General features: G+C 47.2%; 2 protein-coding genes across 4 annotated transcripts in view; one reads left to right on the top strand and one right to left on the bottom strand.

Annotated features, from left to right (window-relative positions):
• LOC101624222 (UDP-glucuronosyltransferase 1-1) overlaps positions 1–12461 on the top strand; it is a 55325-nt gene that overhangs the window by 39182 nt on the left and 3682 nt on the right. The window contains exon 1 of one of the 3 annotated variants that reach the window (XM_004674183.2): positions 9209–10069. The exons of the other annotated variants lie outside the window; for them this stretch is intronic. Within the exon in view, the coding sequence (XP_004674240.1) occupies positions 9209–10069 (861 nt within the window). Of the gene's footprint in view, positions 1–9208; positions 10070–12461 lie in introns of those variants that run through there. 3 annotated transcript variants of the gene reach the window in all.
• On the bottom strand, positions 2742–3193 carry DNAJB3 (DnaJ (Hsp40) homolog, subfamily B, member 3). Its single transcript, XM_012729322.1, is given in 2 exon segments — positions 2742–2815; positions 2818–3193. Coding segments are annotated over 2 exon segments (450 nt in total).

Here is a 12461-nt window from a genome sequence, read left to right as displayed (position 1 = left end):
GTCGAACTCATGAGGAAGTGGCTTTAGCTTCTCAGTGCTGTGCATTTACCCGCTGCGCCACCAGGGAGGGCCCAAATCGGTCTCTTTAAACATTTCTTTAAAGAGTTTCGAAATTGAAAAAACAACTCCAATCTGATAGTTTCTTCTAAGAATTGTCCATTCACACTATAAAGTGTGATTTTATTCCACTTGGTGTGAGCTTGTTCTTTTTTACAATGTTTCTTTTTTCCTTTTTAAGAAAACATTTTCTTTTAAGAAAATGTTTTTGGGCCCTCTCTGGTGACACAGTGGGTTAAAGTGCAGCACTAAGAAGCTTAAGCCAGTGCTGGGGGGGGGGGATCAGGATCTGGAGTATCTGCAGGGCCGTCTTTCTGCCTTCCACATGCACAGGAAGCTTAGAGTTCAACCCAGGTCTCACTGGCAACCTGATAGTTTTCCTCTGACTGAAACTTTTATTCTGATTGCTTCTCTGGGAACATGTATTCTGAAGCTATTTTTATTTTCCCAGATTTGTCGCAATGACCTTATTCAAATTTTCCCTTTTTCTGATGCATTCTTGAAGGGGATCTCTGGAAGAGCCTATTTATAGAGTTTACTTCCTGCACTATGGTGGTATCTATAGCTTGCAGTGCGCATTCCAAAACAATGTTTTTGCTTCCTTCATATTAGTTATCTCCCCAACCTCCTGATACAAGTACAATCATCTTCAATAATTTTTTAAAAAACTTCAAAGATAAAGAATTTGTCTGAAAAAAATTTCAAATATACATCTCATAAATGAAACACTTTTCCTGGTCTTACACAAACATTCTTTCCCCTAAGGATTGGAAATCCCAAACAGGGAGCTACCTTAGAGAACTCTACCTTGACAAAGCATATTTCTGCTCGGGTCTGCTAAAAGTTGCACATTAGAAGTGTTTTACAAAAGTTACTAAAAAATCCAAAATTGAGCGGAGTAGGATAAAGGTGGAGAAGAGGTGGCAGTCACTGGCTACAGGCAACTCCCCAGAGTAGGGACGCTGGACTGGTGGCAACTGAAGCTATGGGCATCTTCTCTGGTGTGAGTTCCTTTGCTTGGCAAGCAATTTAACTCATGTTCTTAAAAGCCCGGGGGCCCTTTTTGTCCGGATTATGCAAAGCTAGTGTACAAGCTGCACAGGAACCTCAGTGATTATCAGGTGTCGTTTTACAACTCCCCATGTTCCTGTGTGACACCGAATTGATGTACCTTCTGCAGTTTGCATGTCATTCCATGGGGACTGGACTTGGAGGGCATTAAAGTGTACCCCAACTCACTCTCCTGTATTTCTAGTTTGTCAGCGATTTGTCTAGGCCACAGGACCTTCTGTAAGAGATCAGGAACATGATATACCTTTTATCCATCCAGTTGCCTTTTTGTTTTCATTTCATATGCAAACCTTTTCCTGAGATGCAAACCCACTTTGCAATGGAGATGCCCCTTGCATTTGGAATATTATGTCCCTGAGGTAACCATACTCCAAAAGGTTTCTATTAGGGGCATAGTGTGCACTAACACAAAGCTCTTTCAGATGTATGTTGCCTCATCTAATATTCCATGTGAAATCTGGCTTCTGTCAGTGTAGTTTGACTTGAGAAATATGCTGCCCAAGGCCAAGGATAGCTTTGTGGGAATTCAGGAAATGCTTACCACATTTCCCTCAGCCACCTGCAGAACCAGGTAGGGCAGGCTAGCAATCAGATCTGCATTAAGTTTCTGAGCTGCCACTGTCAGTTTGCTCTTTTTGGAGGGGCCATGGTCTGCAAACAGTGACTTCAGCTCCGTGAAACTGATTTCAGATGTCTGCCTCCTGCTGTTTAAGAGAGTAAATGTGCATAGCTTTTATGCCACCCACTTCATGGTAACTTGTTACAGCTGCTAGAGGAAACCAGCATACTTACTGTGCCAAGTTCACCTGCTTTTAAAAAGCCTGGGCTTAACATTGTCCATGAGCAGCAGCCAACTCAGTAATTACTAAGTCACCAGCTTACAGGGAACTAAAAACCATCTTTAAGCCAGAGGTGCCACTGAGTGGCTTTCATCTTTTACTACCTACTGTTAACAGGAACAAGTGGATTTATCTTGGCAATATTAACTTTTGAAAAACGATTTGGCTCACATTTCAGAGAGTATTGCAAGGCAAGGTTCAAGGTGCCGGAGTAAATATTTTGTCCTCCTATTACAAAACAATTACCATCAGCCTCAGGATTATGTTTAATAAATAGCAAAGTGCATACAGATATTTACAACAATTTGAAAGAAAGGGGCAGGTGCCCTATTGGAATGGTCCGGCAATAGCAAGAAACAGGCGCTGGCATCAACTGTTTATAGACTCCTGGGTGGTGTTCTGAAAGTAGAGTTCACCTGCAATCAATCTTCCAAAACAAGAGTGCTGCTGGTCCCGCAAGACGCTTAGGTAAACACGGGCTGACACTACTTGGCGTCAATGCGCAGCAACTGCTCTTGGCCATTTATTATTAGGGACTTCAGCTCTCCGTCTTCTTCCACTTCTACCCTCTCTTGTCCATTCTCAACGATTCTCTTGGTGGTGATTTTTCTGCCATTGATGATTTCGGTGGAAGTTGACATGGATTTGAAGTTGCCCATCCCACTTCCGCCGCCACAGGACATGGAGAAGGAAGAGAGTCCCCCGCTCCCCAGGGAGCCGAAGGAAGTAAATCCTGTATCTAAAGAAGAAAAACCACCCCCGAACGCTGGAAACTCATTGAAGGCGGAGAAAAGGGACGCGGACCCTCTGTTTCTGCTCCCCCGGGAGCTCCTCTGACTCCCCCAAATGTTGTCAAGCGGGGCTCCCAAGAAGTCAAACGAAAACGGGTCTTGGCCACCGAAGAACTCCCTGAAGACCTCGGCCGGGTCCCGGAAGGTGAAGACGAACTCGAAGGGGTCCTCGTAGGGCCTGCCTCCGGCCCGGCCGGCTCCGCAGCCGCCTCCCTCCACTCCCGCCTCGCCATACCGGTCGTAGACGTCTCTCTTCTTGGCATCTGACAGCACCTCGTAAGCCCGGGCCACTTGCTTGAATCTCCTCTCCGCCTCCTGCTTGTTCTCGGGGTTTTTGTCGGGGTGCCACTTGAGCGCCAGCTTGCGGTACGCCTTCTTGATGGCCTCCGACGAGGCCTGGCGGGGCACGCCCAGCACTTCGTAGTAGTCCACCATGCTGGACGGCCCAGCACGGCGCTCGCTCCCGCCTCCGCAGAGAAACTGCGCGCCTGGCAGCCCCGGGGGCGGGCCCAGTGCCCACGTGGTCAGGCCTCCTGGGAGGCGCGCCCCTTGTGACGTAGCTTGTTCCTGATTGGCTGAGGCCGCCTCCCAGAATGCACTTAGGGGCTGCTGCACTCTGTGATGAATTTCACGTCAGGTAGAGGCCCCGCCCACCCAGTGGTCCTTGCTGGCTGCCATGGAGAATGATTTCCCAAGTAGGCTTTGCATCAGGCTTCCCCTGGGTGTGTGGTGGGTGCAGCGAGATAGAAGTGAGTTAAATCTGACCTGAGCTCCTGTCAAATCTGTGTAGGTCACAGTTGTCCAACTTTTGAGCTTCCGGACTCTTTTGCTCTTGTTTTAGTGGGTTATCGATTCAGTCCCATTAGACCTTAATCAAGAGTCCATCCAGCGCCTTAATAATAATAAACTCTTCACTTGCTAGCAGATCATGTTTTTATGGAAAAATAGCTACTTTTCAAGACTCATTTAGTGAAATGTCATCATTTTATGTCTCAATAGGAAAGATCTAGACTTAAATTTTACTGATTTCGCATTCATTTACAAAACTATACATTTGTGACAGCTTCGCATATCCATGTTTGTCTAGGCTTCACATCTACCACCGAGAATTCCAGTGTCCTTATGTTACAGGCACTCAGTGTGAACTGGGCTGCCTGTGGGCTGTCTGTGGGTTCTCACCCACATCCTTAACATTTAGTTGTACTGGGCCCTCCCTGGTGGTGCAGCACGTTAAAGCACACACTGAGAAGCTAAAGCCACTTCAGCACGAGTTCAATCCCTGTCCTGGAGGTGAACCATATGGCGCGGCAGACCTTTCCTGGCCGTCTGCTGCACCTCTCAGCAGTGTACTTCATCAGTCGGCCTGTTCTGCTCCCCACTCTCTCTCAGATGAATCCTCTCACTGCCCCTGCAACTCTGACCTGTACCAGAGAAGTATACATAAATAAATAAATCTTTAAAAAAGAAGATAAAAAAATTTAGTTGTACCACAAAATTTAGTTGTACACAAAAGGCTCAATAACGGGTTTATTTACAAAAGGGGAAAGGCAAAGGAACAACCCAGGTAAAGAGAGAGATACAAGGTAACTAGAATGTCTTACAAGCTGAGCTGACTTGGAGCTCTGGTAGCTAACTGATAGCACCCAGTCACGGCAATCAGGAGAGCTGTTGCCTCAGAGAGAAAGAGAGCTGTTGCCTGCCTCGCCCCTCACACCCCTGCCCCCCCAGCTGTGGAAAACGGCTCCCTATTTATCCCCCCAAATCCCAGAATGTTTGCTTACCTCCGCCCTTGGGTCCTCGCAGTTCTTTCTCTGGTACTGCTGGGAGTTGTAGTTTCCAATCACTGGACTAGTGGGTAGAGCCCAGAAAGCTGGAGTAGGGGGTGGGGTCCACAAAACTCAGCCTTCCCCTTAACATTTATAGTATCCCTCTGGTCATCACCAGATTTTATAGAGTCCAAGAGTTATTTTTGTTGTGATTCGTCAGTTTGTTTGCTTTGCTTTTTTGTGTTTCATATGTAAGTATAACTATTGACTAATTGTCACTTTCTGACTTAATTCACTTAGCATACTCAGCTCAACTTCCATCCTGTGTTGCCAAAGTCAACATTTCCTTCTATGTAGTTGAGTAGCACCCACTAAGCCTATATACCACATCTTTTTAAAAAGATTTATCTATTTATGCATACAAGAACTGGGATACAGGCCAGAGATGGGGGGGGGGTGTGGGTGGGGGGTGAGAGGACTCACCAGAGACAGAGTGGGGAACAGAACAAGGGGATTGACTGAAATACACTGCTGAGGGGAGCAGCAGGGAGACAAGTGAGGTCTACCACACCATGTGGGTCACCTCCCTGGCTGGGGATCAACTCTTGCTGCAGTGGCTGCAGACAGCTTCATAGTGTTGTGCCATCAGGGAGGGCCCCATACCAAATTTTATCCAGTTGTTTCTGGGTGAGTGTTTAGGTTCATCCCATGAGTTGACTAGTGTGGATAATACTGCCATGGACACAAGGGTGCGTATGTCTTTTCCAATTAGTGTTTCCCCATTCTTTGTATAAATACCTAGGAATGGTATCACTGCATTATATGGTATTTGCATTTTCAGTCTTTTAAGGAATCATCATATCACTTTCCATAGAAGCGGCATGAAATTGCATCCCCACCACATTTTTGCCACATCCTCAGCAACACGGGTTTGCAGTTTTCTTTATATAGGTCATTCTGTAGGTATGAATGAATATCTCATTCTGGTTTTGATTTGCATTTCTTGACTCAAGCTATGCAACGGCTATCGACTGACAGATTCCGGGTAGATCGGGAAAAGCTCTGAAAAACCAGAATTTCCACTGCTAACTTGTGTTATGACCTCCCTTTTTTTGTATAATCATAATATCAAAATATTCTGAGCAACTATCAGTTTACAACTGGATGCTTTAGCCTCATAAGGTGGCTGCCAGGTTCAGGCAAGCTGCCCCAGGGTGAGAAATTCCTGTCTCCTGAGACAAAAGGCAGCCCCAGGAGAGATAAGACCCCAGGGCATAAGCACTCCTGGGAAGCTTCCTTGGTTTCTTTAAAATAAAGAGCAAATCTTAGATAAGGCTTCCAGGGCATAAGGACTCAAGGACAATTTTAACCTTGTTTACACAGATGTTGCTTAATATACAATTGTACAACTTTCTCTTAATTTACTCCTTTTCAAAACAAGCACTAACTACTCTCTGCTAGCCTTAAATTAGCCACTCACTTTTCTTTAGACAATCACTGAAAGCACTGCTAACACAATTTATTACTTCCCCAAGACCCCTAGTAACTTCTGCTAACGCACTAATCCCTTCCCAGACACCTCTTCCCTTGAGTGATAAATAAACATCTGTACACATGACAATTATCACAAAAATGTATAATCTCGTATGCCATAAAATGTTAAGAGAAAAATGCTTTGTTCCCCTTGTCCTTGAGAACGTTTTATGGTGATCTCTCATTAACTCACTCTATGCATTATTACAATTAACTACTTGTTACACAGTATAAATAAAGACCTGCTGAGGGAATAAGCAGAAAGACTTGCACCCAATCCTGACTCCCGTGTCTTCCCCGCGCCTGCTCCCCTCTCCCTTTTTTGGAATCTCTGCTCCCTCCCTTAGGGCCCTGCCTGTCTTGCCTCCAAACACCTCGATAGTTTGGGCTGGTCCCCAACAATTTCTCATATAATAAATGATGAAGAGCATTTTTTCATGTGCTTAGGACTTTGTATGTATTAACTTTGGAGAAGTGTCTAGTTAGGGTCTCTTACTTTTTTTTTTTTTTTTGCTCTTGTTGGGTTATGTAAGTTTTCTATATAATTTGAAGTTAACCCCTTGTTGAACATATGATGTGCATATATCTTCTCTTAGTCAATATGCTTTTTTGTTTGTTTATTTTTATCATGGTTTATTTTGCTGTATGAACTCAGCTTATTTTGATGTAGTGCCATTTTTTTGTTTTGTTTCCCATGCCATTTGAGTTGAGTCCCTCAATGCATCTTTGAGGTTGATGTCTAGGAGCATATCACTTACTTCTTCTTTTATGTATCTTATGGTTTCTGCTCTTGTATACCTCTTTACTCCATTTTGAATTAAGTTTTGTGTATGGTGTGGATTAAAGATTTTTTTCTTTCTTTTGCACATGGCTCCCCAGGTTTTCCAACACCATGGTTTCATACATATTTAGAATTGCTTATTCTGTTTGTTTGAAAAATGCATTGGGATTTTGATAGGTACTGTATCTAATCTGTAACTTGTTTTGGATACTGAGGCCAAATTAAAAAAAAAATTATTCTTCTCATCCATGAACATGGTCCATCTTTTCATTTCCTTCTGTCTTTTCTATTTCTTTTAACAATGTCTTACAGCTTAGGGTGTATAGGTTCTTTACTTCCTGTGTTAATTTTACCCTCAGATATTTTAATCTTTTTGATATGATTTTAAATGGAATTGTTTTCTTAATTTCTCTTTCTTCTAGTTCATTATTTGTTTATAGAAATAAGACAGATGTGGTAATATTAAGACACCTTACTTTATTCACTTTATTTTGGATTTTCTATGTGTACTTTTATGTCCTCTGCAAATATTGATAGTTTTACTGCTTTTCAGTTTGAATTCCTTTTATGTCTTTTTCTTCCCTAATTGCTCTGGTTAAGCCTTCCAAAGCTATGTAGAACAGTAGTGGGGAGCATGAACATCCTTATGTATTTCCTGATCTTAGGGGAAAGATTTCAGCTTTCCACCATTGAATATGATGTTAACTGTGGGCTTGTCATATATGACCTCTGTTATGTTGAAGAATATTACTTATATTCCTAATTTATTTAGAGTTATTTTAAACTGTAGTTGGGACCAATAAAGTTTACACAGTCCAAAGAAAATGATTAACCAATGAACTCTTAAACATTTCATCATAAAGGGGAATCCAAAAGAGTACATTATCTTCCCAGAATAAACTGCTGACATTATATCACTTTGGGAGATGTAATACACACCAGAATTGCTTAGTGGTGTTCTTGGTCCTAACTCTTGACCTGTGGGTCACCTGTGTTCATGTTGTGCAACAGTGTTCCCTGGTCGTGAATAGAGTCCTAAACCACCAGGTGCACAAGTCTCAACAACTCTCCAGACCAGTGTGCTATGGGAAAGCCATAAAACCAACACAGTTTTCCCTATAGCCTAGTTGCTCCATGAACTCTGCAGAGGGACTCTTGACATTGAGACTCCAGAATTATTGCCCTACTATTGAAACTAGACTGTATCAGAGATGCAGATAAGTGCGCATGGACGTGTCTAAGCACAGCTGCACCTTCTTTTCTGCTTACCCAGACAATGGAGAGGGCTGAGACTGGGCCAAGGGGCTTCAGAAATGCATGTCACATGGGAGCCTGGGCACGAGTGTGTCTCCTACCTGAGCACCTCAGTGGAACCTAAAGGATCTCAACACACTTTCTCTGAACAAGAATATGGGACTACATCGAATCAGTGACCCATCATTTTTATTCATATCCATTCAGTTTACCCATATATAAATCTTATTCTAACAGTGACTGTGTCTTTCTAGAGGAAAGATGATGAGTTCTTGGGAGTGCAGGAAATACCTCTGTGGTGGTCTTGCTGCAGGTCTCAGGTCCAGCACTGCTTGGACACAATAAATATTTGTTGCTGATTGAATCAAAAAATGATGTAATGTTAGCCTCTGAGAGAGCTGAGCAAAGCTATTCTTTTTTTTTTTTTTTTTAGGATTTATTTTTATTTATTTAAACACACAAGAACTGGGGTACAGGCCAGGGGTATGGGGCATGATTTACCAGAGACAGTGGGAAGCAAACAGGCAGATCTACAGAAATCCACTGCTAAGGGGAGCATCAAGGAGACAGGAGAGGTCTGCTGTGTCCTGTGGGAACTCCCTGGCCAGGAACTGAACTCATGCTACAGTGGCTGCAGACAGCTTCACAGTACTGAGACTTATCCCTGTGCCAGCATGGAGGCCCAGAAGGCTGTTCTTGCAGGTTTCCAGAACTCCAGGTGGGCTGCCATGCCAAGACCTTTTTTTCATTTCTGGACAGGAAGTCAAGCTTGCCTGCATGTAATCTGCTGCTCTCTTGGTCCATGGAAATACCAACCTAATAGAATCGAAGGGACTGGAGATGCTGTGCCTCCTGTGTTTACCCAGTAAAGGTGTTCACATGGCTCATAGGAACTCCAGCCATTCCAACTGTGGTTGCCTCTAGAGAAATCAAGTGAAGCTCTGCCCTCTCTAATCTGAGGTCCCTACCATCGTTAGGTGGCTGACAGTTATGGTCATGTGACACCATCAAACATTAACCTGCTGCATATATTGGTTCTACCACTCATCAGTGAGAGCTGGCAAATCGCTGGCAGGCCAGCGTCTCGGCAGGCAGGGCAGGGCAGGGCAAGGCACGATGACAGGGTCCCAGGGTCCCCGCCTGCTTGTCCTGGGCCTGCTACTGTGTGTGCTGGGACCCCTGGGGGTCCAGGCTGGGAGGCTGTTGCTGGTGCCCATGGACGGCAGTCACTGGCTGAGTATGCTTGGGACCATCCGGCAGCTGCACCAGAGGGGCCACGATGTCGTGGTCTTGGCTCCCGAAGCGTCTGTGCTCATCAGAGAAGCGCCCTTCTATACCTTGCGGAGGTACCCAGTGCCGTACCAAAGGAAAGACTTGGACAGGACTTTTAGGAATTTGGCACATGGTGTGTTTGAGAAAGATACTTTCCTGCGACGTGTGATCAAAACGTACAAGAGAGTGGTAGAGGACTCTGCCCTGCTCCTGTCCTCTTGCTCCTCTCTTCTGCACAACCAGGAGCTGATGAGCTCCCTGGCGCAGAGCAGCTTCGACGTCCTGCTCACAGACCCCTTCCTGCCTTGCGGCCCCATCGTGGCCCAGCATCTGGGCCTCCCGCTCGTGTTCTTCTTGAATGCCCTGCCCTGCAGCCTGGATTCACAAGGTACCCAGTGCCCCAAGCCACCATCCTATGTACCCATGTCTCTGTCCATGAACCCAGACCACATGACCTTCCTGCAGCGGGTGAGGAATATGCTCATCGCCTTGTCAGAGAGCTTCATGTGCAATGTGGTTTATTCCCGGTATGCGACACTTGCCTCAGAATTCCTGCAGAGAGACGTGACTGTCCGGGACCTTCTGAGTGCTGCATCTGTCTGGCTCTTCAGAACTGACTTTGTGGTCAGTAACCCAAGGCCCATCATGCCTAACATGGTTTTTATTGGCGGGATCAACTGCGCTCACCAAAAACCCCTCTCCCAGGTGTGTATTGGGTGGAAGCTTTCCAAGCTTTGTTGCAACTACTGGATAGAGGACCGTGGCCCAGGGAGAGCCTGCCCTGAGTGAACTGAGAGAGTCTCCCTGCCTGTTTGTTTCTCTCTGGCCAGTTTCCCAGGTCTTTGTAATTTCCCGGATGTTGTAATTCATGTGTGCCTTGGCACCATCTTCCAGTTCTTTCTGGAGCAGAGGCCTTAGCAAAGAGTACTTCGTGCATGTTCTTCAGGGCACTCTGAAGCACAGCCTATCTTGAAAGCAACAGGGTTAACTGTCATCGGCACAGGAGTGCAGGGGGCTGGGTGCGGGGTTCCTGCAGGAACGTGGAGCATGAGCCTAGCCCTGCTGAGACCGCCAGTGCTCAGCTAATCATGGCACACAGGGCCTTGGAGCCGGCAGGGACGTTGCCTCCATGTTCTTGGTTAAAGGTCCCTTCTAGAGTTTCTGAGAGGAAGCTGGATCCTGCAGTCACGTCTCTTCTGATAAGGAACCTGACAGCCGGGTTCCAGCGGCGGGCAGAGGCCACGTGCCTCCTGCCCTGCATTGCACGTACGCTTGCTCCCCCCAGGAACTTGAGGAATGCGAAAAAGTAGTATTTGCACGATCTTCTAGATTACCAGGTGGCTGGCAGTCGAAGCGCCTCCCTCCGATGGGGGCTGGGAGGGAGTCCCCGGGGAGGCGGCCTTTCCACGGGCATCACCCAGGACTGCGGAAGCCCTGCATGGGGCTGAGTGTGACTCCCCCCGTGATGGCCACATCTCACTTCCAGTCGCCTTCCGTGAGCCACGTTTTAAAGGATCATGTCATTGTCATGACCTGGAGACAAGCTGGGGGGCAGAACGAACGCCCCAGGAGAAATCATTGAGGGTGGACGTGGCATGACCAGACCGAATCTGGGGCTCAGATTCCTTCCCATGATGTGAGGGGAAGTCTGAGGGCCCCTTGCAGACCGCCGGGCAGGTTCTGATGGCCTCGGGCCCACTGGCCAAGGACAGGCTCTCCTTGGAGCCAGTGCGGGTTCAATGACAGGCCAATCATGAGGGCAACAAAGTGAGTCACACACGTTTTTGATCTCGGCGCATCACCAGGTTGTGTGTCTAGTCCACCGTGGGCTCGTAGGTGTGTGCCAATGCTCGTAGCATGATGCCAATAAAGCCAGGCACACGCCGTAACGAGCTGTGACTCAGCTCACAGAGCGAGTACGCACTGTTGGGAAATGGCAGCGGCCTCTTTTCCTGTCATCGCGCGCGGGTCATCGTAACTGTCTCCTGCAGACACGTGAGCGCAGGAGTCACTGCGGGAGGTGCTGTGTCCAAGCACCTGCACGTGTCTGCAGGTGACCAGTGTAAATACCAGCGTTGAAGGCACACAGGGCATTCGCCAACACTGTCAAGTGAATGGGCAGGAAATGAGGGCATGGACGCCGGAGCCCGGGAGGCCGAGTTCCTAGCAGTCTGGTATTCTGCTACTACCCGCAAGCCCGCGTGCCTGTGTGGAATACCCGGTTGCTTCTGTGGAGCAGGGCGATCCCAGGCCCTCACCCCTCCCTTATAGTATATTGTGCGTGTGGCTCCAGTTGACGTCCCATCTGTTTCTTTGACCTGCTTGCACAGTGCTCATGGTTTATATGTGTCCCGGGATGGCCGTCACCACCTGAGCTGCACCATGTGACTCCAGGGCTTTTGAGGCTGCTGTGCTGTTTCTTCAGCCGTCCCCCTCACTAAGAGCAAATCCTTTGTAGTCTTCTTTCTTCTGTCCACTGCCCACTCATCCTTCCTGCAGTAGTTCACTCTTCCACCTGCCAGGGGTGTGCTCCTTGTCCACAGCTGTTGCTAGCTGGGCATCTCTTCACGATTCTGCCACCCAGCCAACATGTTGATTTTCACCAGGCAGCCACCTGTCAAAGGAAATTTGATTTTTTCTTCTTGTAGCCAAGTGAAGAGCTCAGTGTTGTGGACAGCAGTGGGGTCTTTAACTCGGGGGAGATCTCGCTTGGGGAAGGGGGTTGAGGTCAGGGCTCGGGCCCCTTTCAGCCAAGGTCAGTGCGGAGTGTTCGCAGTCAGGGAGGGTTATGGGGTGGACCTTTGCTGTTGTTCCTGGGCCCGCTGGCCTTTTCCACAGCTGACCCCATGACCTGGGTGTGAACCTCTGTGCCATGAAACGCTGCCAGGTGCTGCTGGTGAACTTTGGCTGTTTATGATCTGTGGGTTCCGATAGTGTGATCACACCCCGCTGGTGCTGTGGGTGTGGGGGCGTGAAGGAAGGAGCTGGAATCCGCTTTTCTAGACAGGATCGAAGTAAGAGGGGCTTCTGAGAGGAGTAAGGGCCCAGGGTCTTGGGGAAGCTGGTCTCCGAGACGAGGGAGCGCAGGGCCAGGAGG

The sequence above is a fragment of the Condylura cristata genome, unplaced genomic scaffold (genome assembly GCF_000260355.1).
Source record: "Condylura cristata isolate star-nosed mole 26May11 unplaced genomic scaffold, ConCri1.0 scaffold00002, whole genome shotgun sequence".
In the NCBI taxonomy this organism is placed as follows: domain Eukaryota; kingdom Metazoa; phylum Chordata; class Mammalia; order Eulipotyphla; family Talpidae; genus Condylura; species Condylura cristata.
The sequence above is the reverse complement of the archived record's forward strand: the minus strand, read 5'-3'. Positions and strand labels throughout refer to the sequence as shown.